The sequence below is a fragment of the Leishmania infantum genome, chromosome 14 (assembly GCF_000002875.2).
Source record: "Leishmania infantum JPCM5 genome chromosome 14".
NCBI classification, from domain to species: Eukaryota; Euglenozoa; class Kinetoplastea; order Trypanosomatida; family Trypanosomatidae; genus Leishmania; species Leishmania infantum.
The window spans coordinates 352,243-367,483 of record NC_009398.2 but is presented as its reverse complement, the minus strand read 5'-3'; the positions used below and the strand labels follow the sequence as shown (position 1 = coordinate 367,483).

Here is a 15,241-nt window from a genome sequence, read left to right as displayed (position 1 = left end):
GCATGTCACGGGGCGTAAATCTGTGCGTGGTCCTCTATTGCTTAAAATGTGCTCTGGTGTGATGCGCAGCCTCTCAAAGGTTGTGCGATGTTTACCCCTGTGGTGGGGGGAGGGGAGGGGAGGGGAGGAGGGGAAAGGGGGCCAGCGCCACGCACACGCGTATTGTGGCCGCAAAAGCGAATCGGTCTCGACGTCGTGGGCACCTCCTTTTCCCGCCTCTGTCTCTCTCTTCCCCGTGCGCAACCTCCACTTCTTTCTCTGCGGATATCCCTCCGCCCTCCACCTTCCCGCAAACACATGCACACGCACATACATGCGAATTCCCTCGAAGCTACTGGTAAAGCGCTGACCGCCCCGCACACCTCACCCCCACCCTCTCGCTCTTCCTTCTTGAGTCCACCAGCGGCAGCGCCAGTCTCCCGTGCGAGAGGGTCCGAGTCATGGAGCGCGGCAGCAGCGATGTGGCTGCCTCGCTCTTAGCGACGGAGTTTAAAGGGGACGCACAGTCGTCTGAGCGTCTCCGAGCTGGCCGCCCCAAGGCTGTCGCCACGGATGCTGCTGCAGGCCCTTTCCCGGGCCGGCGCCGCGCAAGCAGGACTCAGGTGCAGTCGCTCCTCGAGGACCAGCGCCGTTTTGCGCTACGCGACGGCGTTGCATTGCCGCAGCTGTATTTGTCTTCTGAGGGTGTATCGGCCACCGACTGCAGGGCCGGTGCTGTGGCCCTCTCGCGCCTGCCGGACATGTTCGGGCAGGGAGCGCTGCCGGCCAAGGCCTTGACATCGCCGACTTCCATGAATGCTGCATTGTCAACGTCGGCGGTCGCCACGGCTCTGCAGGACGCCGTGCTCTGCTGGGGCGCGTCATCGTCGTCATCTGCGACGCGTGGAGGTGCGGTGGGTACATGTCGCAGCAGCGTCGGTGGCAGTGGAGCCATCTCGGCGCCGCACGTCCGTCGCTCCTGGCGACTCATAGAAGTAACGCATCGAAGCGCAGTGCCTTCAACCTCGTCGCCGTACCCACCTTCGAACTGGAGCATCGGGCAGCGTTGGGAGCGCGCAGACCACGTGGCCCAGGTCAACGCTCTGGCCCATGCCGTATGGGCGGAGCCGGTCATGCAACCTGCTAGCGTGCAGGCCGCACCGCTGCCGACTGGCCTGGTGCGATCTAACACAGATTGCTTGTACGCCAGTGGGTTGCGCATGTGCTTCGACAGCACGCGCTCCACTGCGTCCTTGCCAGCCTTTGCGTCCGCTGCCTCCTCCAACGTCCTTGTGTGCACGGAAGTCGAGGACACGCGCGAGGAGAGCGCCGTCCACGGTTGTGGCTGCTCCTCACTATTTGCGGCATCAGGCGCGATGACGGCGGCGAAGCCGCCGCCGCTGGCGTTCTTCACCTTCACAGAGAGCGAGTACGATGCGATCGTTCCACCACCGCCGCCATCGACACGCTTCACGTACGCTTCGTCCTGCTACCTGGTGCAGCTGTGGGCACGGTTCGGCAATCCCGTCGTGACTGTGGATCGTTGGCGGTGGCCAGAGGGTGGTAATGGGGAAAGTGGAGGCAAAGGCGAGCGGTGGGTGCCGTCCGTGGAGGAGGTGTGCGCAGAGTACCACCGCGTCACCGCCGGAGTTCTGCAACAGCGGCGACAGCAGCTGCTGGACGCTGTGCAGTCGCAGCAGCCTCACCTGCTGAGCGAGTCGTCCCCTGCACTGCCGCCTACAACGTGCGCCACTCGCAGGGGTGGAAGGAAAGGGACAGAGGCCACGGTTGACGAGGGCAGCAGCTCTGTCGCTGGAGGTGCTTCGACGACGGCGCCTTCACATCATGTGCATCCTTTTGTGGCCTCCTTTGACCGCTATGCTCTTCTCCAGAGCACTCCAACCGCAGCACCCGCAGATGACGTCCGTGCGGCTCCTGCATCATCGCAGCAGGCGCTGAGCACTGCGAAAGGCCGGGACGGCGGGCACTCGGTGTCGCTGCTGCCATCACAACTGTCACCACCGCCGATCCCGCCATCGTCGCACGGCTCTTCCGCCACTATTGCCGCTACCGCATGTGGTGATTCGGGGTCACTTACATTGGATGCCCCTCCTTCACCACCGCCAGCAGGGTCCACAGCCACTGCTCAGGAGCGGCTGACAGCGCTGGCGACGCCAAACGCCTGGTTCGCGCACGACGCTGAGGTGCGCCGACGCGCCTGCCTCGCACGACTGCTACGGCAAGAGCAGCAGGCAAATGTGCCGTATCAGCAGGCGGCCAACCGATACCTCGCCTTGGTAGCGGGTGCCGCGGTGGCACTGCAGCGCGCTGTGTTTGCTTTTTACAACCGCGGTGATGAAGCCGACGTGCCTGAGGCACCGGTGTGGGAGGAGGTGGTGGCAGGGGACTCGACTGACCGCGCTAGCCTCACGGAGGCGGACGCGCACCTTGGTACAAGCTCTCCCTCTTCACGCCGGCTGGGCCGCCCTCCTCGGAGCACCTTCACGGTGCAGCTGCAGCCGCTACCGAGGGTGGACCCGGCCGCGTGGCGGGCAGCCGAGGTCGCGGTACGCAAAGCGGAGGCGGAAGTGCTGGGCTCGATGAGCCCCGCCGCGCCAACAGCAGCTGCTGACGCGGCCTCGCCTTCGCGGCGCCCGCCCCGGTCCGCTGCGGCAGTGGCGCGATCGCAGAAGCGCCCACGTAGTGCGACCGCAGAGCGAGCCGCTACGACCGGCAAGCGCAAAGGCCGCGTAGCGGTGGCCAAGAGCGCCCCAGATGGTGCTGCAGCAGACGCCCTAGCGCAGCTCAACGACGGCGACGACGAGGTTGCCGACAGCGAAGCTTCCGCGCTGTCTGAAACCGGTGGCGCGTTCAGCGACGACGAGCAAGGCCTCGAGGACAGCGTCGCAGGTGAGGAGGGTGATGGGGGCGTGAAGATGGGATTCACAGAAGAGCAGCGACAGCAACATTCCACGCAGCCCTCTCCTCGAAAACTGCCGTCATCGCGGCTGCGCCGTTCCGTTGGCACTGGGACATCTCATAGTCAAGCATCACAGCTTTCAGTGGATGCCACGTACGCAGCGCTGCAGGCTTACATCACGGACGTGCTACCTTTCCGCTGTGCTCGGCTGCGCGGCGTGGTGCAGGCGGGTTGGCTGCTCCCCGCACCCCCCGCACTGCCGCACACCCTCACCGACCCCATTAAGGAAGAGGAGGTGTGCACCGTCGATGCGCAGGTACGAGGGAAAACCGGTGCAGAGATTTGGCCGACACCCGCCTTTCCATCGTCGTCATCCGCGCCACAGCAAGAGCAGGCACCCGTGACCGGCGACACGGCGGCGACACAGTCCCTGGATTCAGCTCTGCTTGCCCCCATTCTAACAGAGGGGGAGTATCAGCAGCTGCGAAAGGTGAGCACGGCGGGCGTCTGCAACCGCGTCGTTAGCCACACCGATGAGGCTGTCCTTCTCTCCCTGCCATCTGCTGTGCCGCGGCTGCACCGTGAGGTGGAGCAGGAGCTGGAGCGGTACCTGTATGAGGACACATCAGCGTTGATGGAGGTGAACCCGATTGCGCAGTCGCTCGTCGACGCTATTCGTGTCGCCTACACGCAGAACAAGCTGCTGCAACGCTTCGCAACGCGGCTGGAGCACGTTCGGGAAGGACTGAAGAAGGTCAGCGAAGAGTGCGAGGAGGAGGCGCAGGCGGTGCCGCGCGTACCCTAAGGAAGTGCGCGCCCGCACCAGCGGGTCCCCGGAAGCGTCCGCCATCCCCCCCCTCCTCTCTCCCGGTGCCGCGAGGCGCGTCTGTTGGCAGGAAGAAGCGCTGGTGTGGGTGAGGCCGAGAGGGGGAGAGGATGAAGTGCTGTGCCTGTAGGTTGCTGTCCAAGTCGCACGCATGGTCCCTCTCTCTCTTCCCTTGCCCCCCCCACCCACGCACACGCACACGCACACCGTTGCCTCTAGCTTGTGCGACAGACCTTGCGCATACACGTACATGTGCACAGATCAACACGCAAGCCCTCGTGCGCCCCTCACGCGGGTGGAGGGGAACTGAAAGTACGCGTGCTCGGGTCGACAATGCCAATAAGAAAAAAGTGGAGAGCAGATTGGCGGTGGATGTCGGTGATGGTGGTGGTGAGAGATGTGCACGAAGGTGTCTAAAAAGCGGCAGCTCACGCATACACATGCGCACTGTCGCGAACGCGGCGTGGTGCGCCTCTCCACGTCCAACTGCATTCAAGAGAGACCATGCAGCGTTGCTGCTGCTGGAGCCGATTTCTCTCTGCGCGCGTAGCTCAGTTCTCTCTCGCTTCTCTATACACGAAGTGGAAGGCCATATTTACCGTAATCCTCCCTCTCCCCCATCACCTTTACGCCAGCACCACGCCGGCGTGTGCACGTGCGTGCAGTTGTCGTCCATCAAAGTGCTGCCCATTTTTTGTTTTGACCCGCCTTCATCTATCCTTGAGTCGCGTGCGGATAACACGTGCGCGGCTGTCGAACGAAAATGCGCAGCATCTCATCATGCGCATGCCGCTGCTACTAGCACGGCAACCAACCCGGCGCCTTGGCGCCACTCGGTGGCGTCCAGCAGCACATCTGCGATGCTCTTCGCCGCCGTTTTCGACGCCACAGTGTCTGCTCAGCACCTCTGCTGCGCACCGCACCTCACAACCTCCGCTGGAACGGCAGTACCAGGCCCCTCCTCCTCGCGAACCTCCCGTACCATCGCCCGCGTGTTCGCCACCCTCCATCCGGCCAGCGGTTCACGCAAGAAACAACGAGCTGCTGGAACGCTTGGTGGAGTGCATCCCGCGGGCACCAGTGTGCATCCCAGTAAGCTCGCTTTACTTGCTCTTCACAATCGACGGCGCCACGACTCCAGTGCTCTTCGAGTCGGCGTGGAATTTTATCAACTCCGCGAGCGAGACGACGTCAACAGCCGTGGCAGCGCCGAAGAGCTCTGCAAAGGAAAAGAGGGCCGGCCAGCTAGCATGTGCGCGGCCCTCTCCCATCGATGCGACGGCTTTTTCAGCGCTGTCATGAGAAGCTTCCTTGAATATGCAGCGGCGTCGCAATTATGTGCAGGAGACTTCACGGACGCTGTCGGAGCTTCTTCTCTGTATCGCCGGAGAGAATTTGGCGGATGAGCTGCGGTCCTCCGTCAGCGGCCGCGGCAGCGTGCGAGCGCACGGCATATACATGCCTTTTGATAACCTGTACGCCACCGTTGCGTCGTCGGCCGAAGAAGTCGGGCGCGCGCTTGCGGCGCTGTACGCACCTCTGGCACCTGAAAAGCGCGGGCAGCTCGAGAGCAACCTTGCAAAGGTGAGCTGTGGCGCCGCACGGAGCCCCAGCGACGCCGGGAGTGCCGCGGGCGACGGGGATGACTTCCGCTACGCAGATATGTGCTGCCCGCCGATGGCGACTCGCCGACTGGCGGACAGCGCCTCGGCACTCCCAAAAGGCCCGCAGAGGTTCGCGGAACCTTACGGGCGTTGGTCTGCGGTCAAGAAGGCCTTCTTCGCGCCATCCACAAGGGCGTGTCTCGGCGGCCCAGAAACCTACCTGCCTTACTTTGGCGATGCGTTCGAGCCTCCGCCGCCGCCGGCGTTGCCGGTCGCGGCAACCCGCCGTCACGGAGCTGCCACGTCGTTCAGTCCATCAGGGCTGGCGGCCATGCTGTCAACGCACTTCGTGCCAGTGGAGGCGCTGCTGAAGCAGCTGCCACCCGGGTACACGTTCGAGCACGTGCGCCGCGTATTTGGCGAGACGATGGCGCTGGGGTTGGTGGAGCTGGAGAACGAGACGTACTTGCGGTTTTATGGCGGAAAGGACGGCGAAGGCTTCACTCAGAGGGAACGCACTGCGTGTGTTGGCGTTGATGAGGACGCACAAGCATCAACGAATGACGGCAGCAACGGTGGTCGCTTCGACGACGACGATAGGGAGCCAGCAGCGCCTGGGACCTCCGCTCTGGCGCCACAGAGTGGCGAAGCGGTGCATCCGTACATCGCCGCCTACGAGCCGGATCCGTACTTGCTCTACTCGTTTCTGCCGCGCTTCCCTCGGCCGTTTCAATGGATCCCCCTGTACGCTGTCGTCGAGCACGCCCCGCCGGCGGTGAAAGCGGCGCTGCTGCCGCTGTGTCAGCGCTCCAACTTGCTTTACTTTGCCCAGCAGCAGCACCGAATGCAGTCCACGGCGCAGAAGGACGGCGCCGTCTGCCTCAGCTTTCTGCCGGTGCGCTCGCTGCGCGCGGAAACCACACCGCTGCCGCGTGAGTTAGCGGAGGTGCAGCGCCTTCTGCAGACCCGCGGGCTTGTGTACGTGTCGGAGATGGAGGCCGGGCTCGCGTGTCGAATCAGCGATGGCGCAAAAACGAAACATCATCGCCTACTTTGGAACGCTGCGACGGTTTTTGTACCAGCACGAGAGCGTGTTTCAGCTTTCTGTCGTGCCAAGTACCAACGGCCGCTCCGCCGTCATGATAGCCGGCACACCACCGGCGGCGCTGCCACGCTCGTCGGCACCGACGCGTGCAGGAGCTGCTACGCAGGAGCACACACAAGAGGTGCCGACGCGCCGCGGCTTTGGGTTTGCAATTGAAGTGCCGCCGATATCCACCTTCGTGGAGGGCGACGCAGTGCCCACGGTGATGTTGTTCGGCAAGGGCATCAACGCACTTGACGCGAATGGATTTCCTCACTGGTTGGCCTCGGCGAACCTCGCTGTCATGGGCGAGGGGCATGCGATGATGCAGCATCGCAGCGGTCTCTCACCCGAGGAACGGCTGCAGATCACCTCGACGCAGAAGCGCTCGAGCCAGAAGATCCGTCGTCGCATGGCTTTGGCCGCTAACCCAAACTCGCCATACACGGCCCCCGAGGTGTTATTGGACACCATTCTGCGGTATCTGCCGCCCACACGGCACATCGGACTGCGCAACCTCCTACAGGCGCTGCCACCGGCGATCACCGACTTTCTCCCTACAGATCCGATCCGGCTGCTCCGCAACGCGCCGACAAAGGTGCAGCTGTTCGAGTTTCGTGAGCAGAATAACATTCGTGTGATGCGGCCGGGACTGCCGCTGCCGGACGGACGGCTGCGCAGCACCTACAGCGTCGATGAGTGGTTGCACGTGCTGGCGACTGAACTGCCGCCAGGGCGGTCGCGCAACTCGATCGATCTCGTTGGCCGCCTTCGGTATGGCGCACGCGAGACGATACGCTTGCAGCATCACCACTTGATCAACGTGGTGGAGCAATATCCGCAGTACTTTGTTGTTGTTTACGCACATGCCGAATCGGCGAAGAAGTTTGCACGCGTTCAGCTCATCTAAAGCCCACCACCCGCGACTACACTTTCGGACGACGAATGGGACGCGAAGAGGACTACGGTTTTGGATGACATGTTGCAGGCGGCTGCTCGGGAGGACCACGCCATCCTTGCGGGAGACGCTAAACCTGAAGCCGATGCCGTAGCACTCCACCGACGACAGCAAGGCAAGCCACGAATGGACGGCGCCTGGAGATGCTGATGCAAATGCCGCTGTGCAAACGGCCCTCCTTCTCCGTCACTGTGGCTGTACCGTTGCTTGTGGCTGTGATGGTGGGGAGGCTGCAGTGGCTCTTTTCGCCTCTGTGTTGGTCTCTCCTAGGGACGACGTCTACGTAGGCGTAGGAGCGAAGACAACAGGCTCCAGCCACGGAGTAAGATTGATGAGAAGCGATGTGCACGTGTGCGTGCCTGAGTACCCACTTCGCAGTCTGCTCTTTGCCTCCTCCGCATCCACTCCCGTGCCTCGCCAAGGGGGGGGAGGCGGCAAGAGCTTGGATGATATTGGTTAGGACGCTGCGACCTCCTCCTGTTTTGCGGCCATGGTGTGCCCCTCCTCAGCTTTACCCTACTCCCCCCTCGCAGCACGTGCCCGCCTTCGACGTTTGCGAATCCCCGAGGCCTCGCGCGATCATCTCGCTCTTCCTCTTTCGTTCCTCCTCTGTCCTTATGGCTGAGATTTTTCACTCTTTACCAGACACCCACCACTACAAGCACCCCCGGTACAGCGAAGCACCGGATCCGAAGTTGCGCAGCTAGCCATGCAGGACGCATACAACGCTGCGTGCGCGACGTTGCTCCGCGAGCAGGAGGCCGTTTCTGTCAAGCAGGACGTCACCCGACTGTTCGACTTCTTGGAGGCAATAAAGAACTGCCACGGCAGCAGTTAGAAGCTCGATTGTGGCTGCGAGGGCATCTCCGCGCGCTCCTTCGCGCTGCGGCTCGCGCTCTTTGGCAAGCGGGCGCATCCCCTTTGGGGCAACGGCACGCCTGGCATGCACGCCGGAGATGTGTTTAGCTGTATCAGCGGCTCGGGCTGCATCAGCAGCATCCTGTGCACTTACTAGCAGGCGAAGAAGGCAATCGCCGGCATCTTCATGATTGCTGGTGGCGCCGGTGATGTGCCCCCGAAGGACTCTGCGTGCACCACCAACACCCTCCTTCGTTCCCGCGATGGTGCACCGTCGTACTTCCACGGAGGTGGTGCACCCTGATCAGTCGATGGGCAGCCGGTTCGAGTACGACTTGTCTCTGCTGCGCTATTCGGCCGTGATACTCTTGGAGGAGATGCAGCAGGCGCATGACGAAATCGAGCGCCGCCGCTGCAGGGGCGGAGTCCAACGAAAGGTAGCGCATGCGCATATCGACATGTGAGCCTCTTTTTTGCGGGCGCCGTGCCGCTTCCCTCTCCCTCTTTTCTAATTCTCTGTCTCCGTCTTACGATAGCGACAAAGAAAGAGGGTGATGCGGCATCGCTGATATCTCTCCCCCCCACACACACACACACACATACACACACACCACTCTCAGCGCTCTCTCTCTCTATCGCCGCTCGCTCCCTCGACCCTTCCCGCGTTACCGTGCCCGAGGGGAGTTGCCCGTGCGCGGTTCGTGGTGGACTTGCTGGCACGCTCGCACTCGGTACCTCTCCATGTGAGCACCGCTCCATGTTACTTCTTCCTGCTGCTTTGTGTCTCCTCTGCCTGCTCCTCTTCGTACGCATTTGTGCCCCGAACAACACGCACGCACAACAACAAGCATCGTGAAGCTTCCTCAGGACTTTCACTCTATCAGCGACATCCCCGCCACACACCCCTCGCCCTCCCTCTCCTCACCGCCCCCTCCCCCACCCTACGCCCCTACCCACCATCATGTCTGAGATCAAATACGAGAACGGCCAGCCCGGCTACAGCGGCAACACCGTGGTGAAGTGCTTCAAGGACAACGGCAACGGGCTGCTGTTCCGCATCGTGAACGACGAGGAGCACAAGTGGGCGTTCTACAACGACACCACGAACTACCAAATGCTGGTGAAGGTCGCGTTCGGCAAGGACAGCAAGATCGAGGCCATCGGCAACACTACAATGCAAAAAGACGAGGAGTCTGGCGAGTTCAAGTGCGAGCTGGAGATTGCGCCGACGACGACAGAGATGTTCATCGAGGGCGAGCCGAACGGCTTCAAGATCAGCTTCGAGGCTAACCCGATTGCGAAGGCGTGAGGGGGCACCTTTGAGCGGGCAACGCGAGGCAGCTACGGACATGTAGAGAGAGGAGGTAAGGGCGTGCGCGCGCTCACAAGCAAACAGGGACGCCATGTAGAAGCGATAGCAGATCGCAAGCGCGAAAGAAAAAGGAGAGGGAGGGGTAGAGTGACATCTGAGAAGAAGAGAGAAGAGGGTTGGCGTCTGTGGCGAAGATATGTAGTGCGTGCACTTTTTAAGTGCACCGCAGCAACAGTGATTCCAGTCTCCGCAGTGTTCGACGCCGTCTCTCTCTCGCTTACGATACCCTCTGTACCTCTCGCCCTCCTGCTCCCCTGTCGGTCATCCTCACCATGGGCGTGCTCCAGTGGCACGCGTGTCTCGCTAAACGCACGCTCCTGGGGGTACGGCCTGCCTCTCCACTCTTTTAGCCTCTCGCATGCATTTCTGTTACGCGCCGCTGTGATGGAGAGTGCGAGAGTGGAGGGGCGTGATGGACGCATCGATAGGGCGCGAAGTGTTCTCCCCCTTTTTCTTTTCGTATTTTCATGTTTGTTCTTTCTTTCGCTGCCTCGCATCTTTTTCGTTTCGTTTTGCTGTTGTTGCGTGCGTGTGGTGTTTGTGATGCCTCGCATGCGCCTTGTGTCCTTGTCTTTCTTCATCCTCCTCCTCTCTCGCCTGTATATATATATATTATGTGCGTGCGTCTGTGTGCCCCGCACTCGCTCTCTCGAAGCCACGTCTTCGCTGCCATGTTGTCCGCGATTCATCGTTTATTTAGCTTTTTCCTTTGAAAGCGGAATTGGGGTGGTGGCGGTGATGGATGGGTGTGGGTGGGTGTGTATGAGCTTCTGATCTTTGAGCGTCCCCCCCCCACTCCCTCCCTCCCTCCCTCCCTGCCCTTCTGCCCCCCCCCCGCCGCCGCACGCCTTCATCGCCTCGGTTGTACGCTGTTCCGGTGATCGCTTCCCTCTCTCACTACTTCTTCCTTTTCGCTCTTCCTCCGCACTCCCTCTCGTCTTCTCGCGTTCTGTGTCGCACAGCTTCTCCGGCAGATGCACCGACGACACGCGCCACCGCATGCAGACGCGCATATCTTCGTTTCTTCTTCGGCTCTTTGCTTCTGAGATGGTTATTGTGTATTTTGCGGTGTGCACGAGGGGAGAGAAGGGAACGGAGCGAAGGCACTGAAAACTGTTTCAAGCAACGAACGCACACGCTTTATGAAAAAAAAAGCGGGAAGTGAGAAAACAAGCGGGCATGGGTGTGGAAAGAGGGGGGCAAGAGAGAAGATCGATCTTCCAAACTCTGGAGAAGGAAAAGGGGGTGGAGTGAAGTCTAGGAGAATAGGAGAGGGTGGTGGGGGTGGTGCGTGCGTGCGTGCGGGTGACGGTGCATGATGCGATCCGAATGGGGTTGAGGCATGCCCGTCAATGCCCGCGTTGCGAGCATGTCCGGATGTGTGCGTTGGGGAGATAATGATGTATGTGTGTGTGGAAGAGAGAGGAAGGGACTCTGTCCGCTCCCATGCACGGATCGCATTCCTCGCCTCTGATATCCCCTCACTCCCTCCGTGTTTCTATTTCTCGCTCTCGCATGCATTCGCCCACCAACATCACGCACCGCAAGCACACATAGACACTTGTTCTGCGCCCCGCCCCTCCCCTCGCCCTTACCTCGTGCCGTCCCCCGCGGACGCCTTTCACCTCCCTCCCTTCTCTCGTCAGCACGACATGTAGAGACAGAAGATGCGGCAAAACTCGCGAACAAAGACCAAAAGCGGCATCGCAGGCAGAGCGGAACAAACAATAAAAGGGAAGAGCGCGCTTGCAGCACGGCGTGCTCTTTCTCTCTTTGTACGTTTTCTTCGCTGGCTTTGCGTGGCGGTGTGCGTGCCGCGCGGCCCACGCGCCGTTGCCGGCCCCTCTGAAGGCTTCCTTGAGCCAGGCCTCCGCCGATGCCCTGCCGCGTCGCTCTAAGACGGACTAAGAGCAGCGAGGACTACTGCTACCATTTCATCCTTCTGCTTACTGCCCAGTGCGCGCAGGTTAGCTTGCGGCAACACGCCACTCAGGTGCGACGCACTTTAAAAACATTCACACGCATGCACTCCTCTCTCTCTCCCTCCACCTCGCTTTTCCTTTTCGTCTCCGCTGGTCCGCCGATGCCCTGCATGCGCACATGAGCGTCTGGCCCCCTCTCTCCCTTTTCGTGTGTCTGTGTCGGTGCCTAGACACCATCGTCAGCTAGCATAAGCTTTCTCCTCTGCATACTTCACAAAGCAAGCACAACTGCACACGTTCACTCTATCAGCGACATCCCCGCCACACACCCCTCGCCCTCCCTCTCCTCACCGCCCCCTCCCCCACCCTACGCCCCTACCCACCATCATGTCTGAGATCAAATACGAGAACGGCCAGCCCGGCTACAGCGGCAACACCGTGGTGAAGTGCTTCAAGGACAACGGCAACGGGCTGCTGTTCCGCATCGTGAACGACGAGGAGCACAAGTGGGCGTTCTACAACGACACCACGAACTACCAAATGCTGGTGAAGGTCGCGTTCGGCAAGGACAGCAAGATCGAGGCCATCGGCAACACTACAATGCAAAAAGACGAGGAGTCTGGCGAGTTCAAGTGCGAGCTGGAGATTGCGCCGACGACGACAGAGATGTTCATCGAGGGCGAGCCGAACGGCTTCAAGATCAGCTTCGAGGCTAACCCGATTGCGAAGGCGTGAGGGGGCACCTTTGAGCGGGCAACGCGAGGCAGCTACGGACATGTAGAGAGAGGAGGTAAGGGCGTGCGCAGTGGCGTTTACACGGTGTTTGTGTGCGCGGTGCTCATCGACTTTGTTCTGTCTTCCTCTACTTTCTCTGACGTCTCGTCTCTTCACGGCGGTGAGGGAGGAGGAGGAGGAGGAGGAGGAGGAGGAGGAGGAGAAGTGCCCCGGAGAGTCGAGCGCACGACGATGCGCAGATAGCGGAAAGGCGAGTGCCCCCCCCCTTTGGGCGTGTCTGGTGTGCCGGAGACTCGCTCGCCCTCTTTCTCCCTCTCTGCACTTTGCCTGCTCGTGTTCCTGCTCCCATCCTTTTCGCCGAGCACGCTTGTATGTATATATGTATATACATACGTGCATGTATATGCGCGTGTGTCTGTGTGTGTCTGCGTGCTTACCTGCTTGCTCTGTCCACTCGCCCCCCCCCGCGTCCGCACCCACATCGGCATCTCTGCCCCCTTTTGTTGTTTTTGTTTCTGCCTCAGTGCGTGTTTGGATGTGTGTGTGTGTGTGCTGTGCTCTCTCTCTCTTTCTTTCCATCTTCATGTGCGTCTTTTTTCTTTTCATCCTTCTCCACCCGGATCCCATTAGACAACGCCACCACCGCCACCACTCTCTCTCTCTTGCGCTTACTCGGCCCTCCCCACCTCACCCCACCACCGCCACCACTCTGTCCTCTTTCCAGCTGTAGTTCTCGCGTATGTGGGCTTGTGTGTATCCATGTATGTACGTATGTATATATGTATGCAGGTATGTATGTGTATGTTTACATGTACGGTTGTTGTTCGCGTACGTTTTTCGTGCTTCTCTGTATTCAACTGTGCGCTTTTCTCTCTCTGTGGATGTGTGTGTATAGGTATATATGTGTGATGAACGGCCGATCTGCCCCCCTCCTCCTCCTCCTCCCGGCCTCCCTCTTTCTCTCCATCCCTTCTTCGGAAGAAGCCCGCGCATTTTTCGTTGCTTGCCGCGGGCGCCTGTAAGACTCACAAGGGCGGCAGAGATTGTATGCAAGGGTGAGGCGACAGGGAGGAGGCGGGAAAGGCAGAGGGAGCAGTCGCCAAACAAGTGGGGCGGTACAGCGCACGTCCTCCGACGCGCATGTTACATACACGCTCTGCACCTCTCAAGGCCCACCGACGCACACATACATACGCAAACACACACGCAGTGTTACTGGCACATGCGAATATGTAGAGAGCGCCGCCGTTGCAGCAGTAACACCTGTCCACTGACCCCGTAGACAAAGGCAACTGAGGGAATGAGAAGGCCGCCTCTTCCCTTGAGGCCCCTTTCTTCCTTTCCTCTCATTCTTTCCTTCTTTCCTCACCCTCCCCATAGTCTTCGTGCGTGTGTGTGTTTTGTAGGTGTGTATGTGCAGAGCGGTAACGGTGCAAGTGGGCGTTCATCATGCGTGTGGATCATGTACTCCCTTCTCTATCTCTTTATCTCTTTTCTTTTACCTTGTGTGTGTGTGTGTGTGTGCTTTCGCGGTGTTGTTGTCATGCTGCTCGGGCCTCGTGCACGCGGTCCTCCTCTACTCCTCGTTCCCACCCTCCTCTCCCTCGTGTTCGCTCCTTTCGCTCCCCCTTCTCCGCATGTGCGCATCGCTGCTCTGCCCTGCCCCTTTCTTTTTCCGTTGGGATCGGGAAAGCTTGGGTTGGGTTGGGTCGCCAAGGACGCCACTCTCACGCTTCCCGGTTCTGATACAATGGGCTCGTGAGAGAGACACGAAGCAACAAGAAATAGCGAAGGACTGAAGGATGCTTGCACGGAACGAACGAAGGAAAGACGGACGCGGCAAGAGAGGTGCCCTCGCACCCCCACCCACCCACCCACCCACTTCACTCTACACACCACTAACACCCCCATCGCGGCCTCACGCCATCGCTGGCCCCTTTCGCATTTCCTGAAGAAAAAAAAAGCAATGTTGAGCCCCTCCCAAACAAAAAAAAAGCAAATTTCGTTTCTTTCATGCAAGTGAGATGGCCCGTCAAACGGCAGCGGGAGGTAGTCCTGCGTGGGCGCGTGCCTGCCGGCTCCGCATCGTTTGCTTCTTGCCTCTATGAGGTGTGCACCAGCAATGCACAAGCCGCGCGCGTGAGGACTGGAGCCTGCTCCCTCCCTCCTCCCCCCAATCGACACGCCGGCGCGAAAAAAAAATGGCCATGCCCTGCAGAGGGCGCGTTCACATCTCATGTCCCGCGTGAGACGCGCCGTTGCCGCAAAGTATCAGACGCTTACCTGCTGCCCTTTTCCTCTCACTCTCTCTCTCTCTGGCTTCCTCTTCCTCTCCTCCCTACGCGCATACGATCATGCATGCCGGGCACCGGTGACGCTATACAAGGTGCGCAAGAGGTGGGTAAGCCGGTGGACTGTATAGACTCCATCTCCGTGTACCGCCCACCCACCCCCTTCCTTGCTCGTAGATTTTTCTCTTGTTTGCCATTCTCCCGACACATTCATCTCATCACTGCGCGTTGCCCAGAGAGTGAGCGAGCGAGCAAGAGAGGTGGTGTGTCGGGTACGTACACACGCACACACACAGATACGTATATACATAATGCCTATGTAAATACCTCATCCGCACCTCATCACCATTGCTTCCTCCTTTTTGTGTGTGTGTGTGTGTATGTGTGCGGGGAGGAAGGGGGGATCGACNCACNNGCAAACACACACACACACACACGATCCCTTTCTCTGCATCCATATTCGTGTTGCTGTCTTTACCCTTCTTGTCCTTCTCTTTCCTCTTTCTAACTCGTTGTTCTTGCTTCACTCTCGGTCTTCTGGGTGTACGCGAGTCTGCTTGTGTATGTGTGTGTGTGTGTGTGTGTGTGTTTGACGGCCACTGGAAGAAAACAGCTTGACGTGCACGCTCACCTGCACACACAGACACACACACGACATCGTGAGTGGCTGCGCGTAAGGCCTTGCAAGAGCA

The 15,241-nt window shown here is 60.2% G+C and overlaps 3 protein-coding genes and 1 pseudogene across 4 annotated transcripts; all 4 read left to right on the top strand.

The window, feature by feature from the left end:
* Window positions 1-440: 440 nt before the first annotated feature.
* LINJ_14_0940 (conserved hypothetical protein) lies at window positions 441-3,704 on the top strand (the record flags this gene model as incomplete). The annotated part of the gene is made up of 1 exon (XM_001464235.1): window positions 441-3,704. One exon carries the CDS (start codon window positions 441-443, stop codon window positions 3,702-3,704), a length of 3,264 nt encoding a protein of 1,087 aa, XP_001464272.1.
* A 1,479-nt stretch (window positions 3,705-5,183) lies between these two features.
* Window positions 5,184-7,521, top strand: LINJ_14_0930 (annotated as a pseudogene). Its single transcript is given in 2 exon segments — window positions 5,184-6,587; window positions 6,589-7,521. Coding segments are annotated over 2 exon segments (2,337 nt in total).
* A 1,669-nt stretch (window positions 7,522-9,190) lies between these two features.
* LINJ_14_0920 (putative calpain-like cysteine peptidase) lies at window positions 9,191-9,538 on the top strand (the record flags this gene model as incomplete). Its single annotated transcript, XM_001464234.1, has 1 exon — window positions 9,191-9,538. The coding sequence occupies one exon, from the start codon at window positions 9,191-9,193 to the stop codon at window positions 9,536-9,538; it is 348 nt and encodes a 115-aa protein (XP_001464271.1).
* Window positions 9,539-11,910: 2,372 nt separating this feature from the next.
* Window positions 11,911-12,258, top strand: LINJ_14_0910 (putative calpain-like cysteine peptidase; the record flags this gene model as incomplete). The annotated part of the gene is made up of 1 exon (XM_001464233.1): window positions 11,911-12,258. One exon carries the CDS (start codon window positions 11,911-11,913, stop codon window positions 12,256-12,258), a length of 348 nt encoding a protein of 115 aa, XP_001464270.1.
* Between the last annotated feature and the right edge of the window lie 2,983 nt (window positions 12,259-15,241).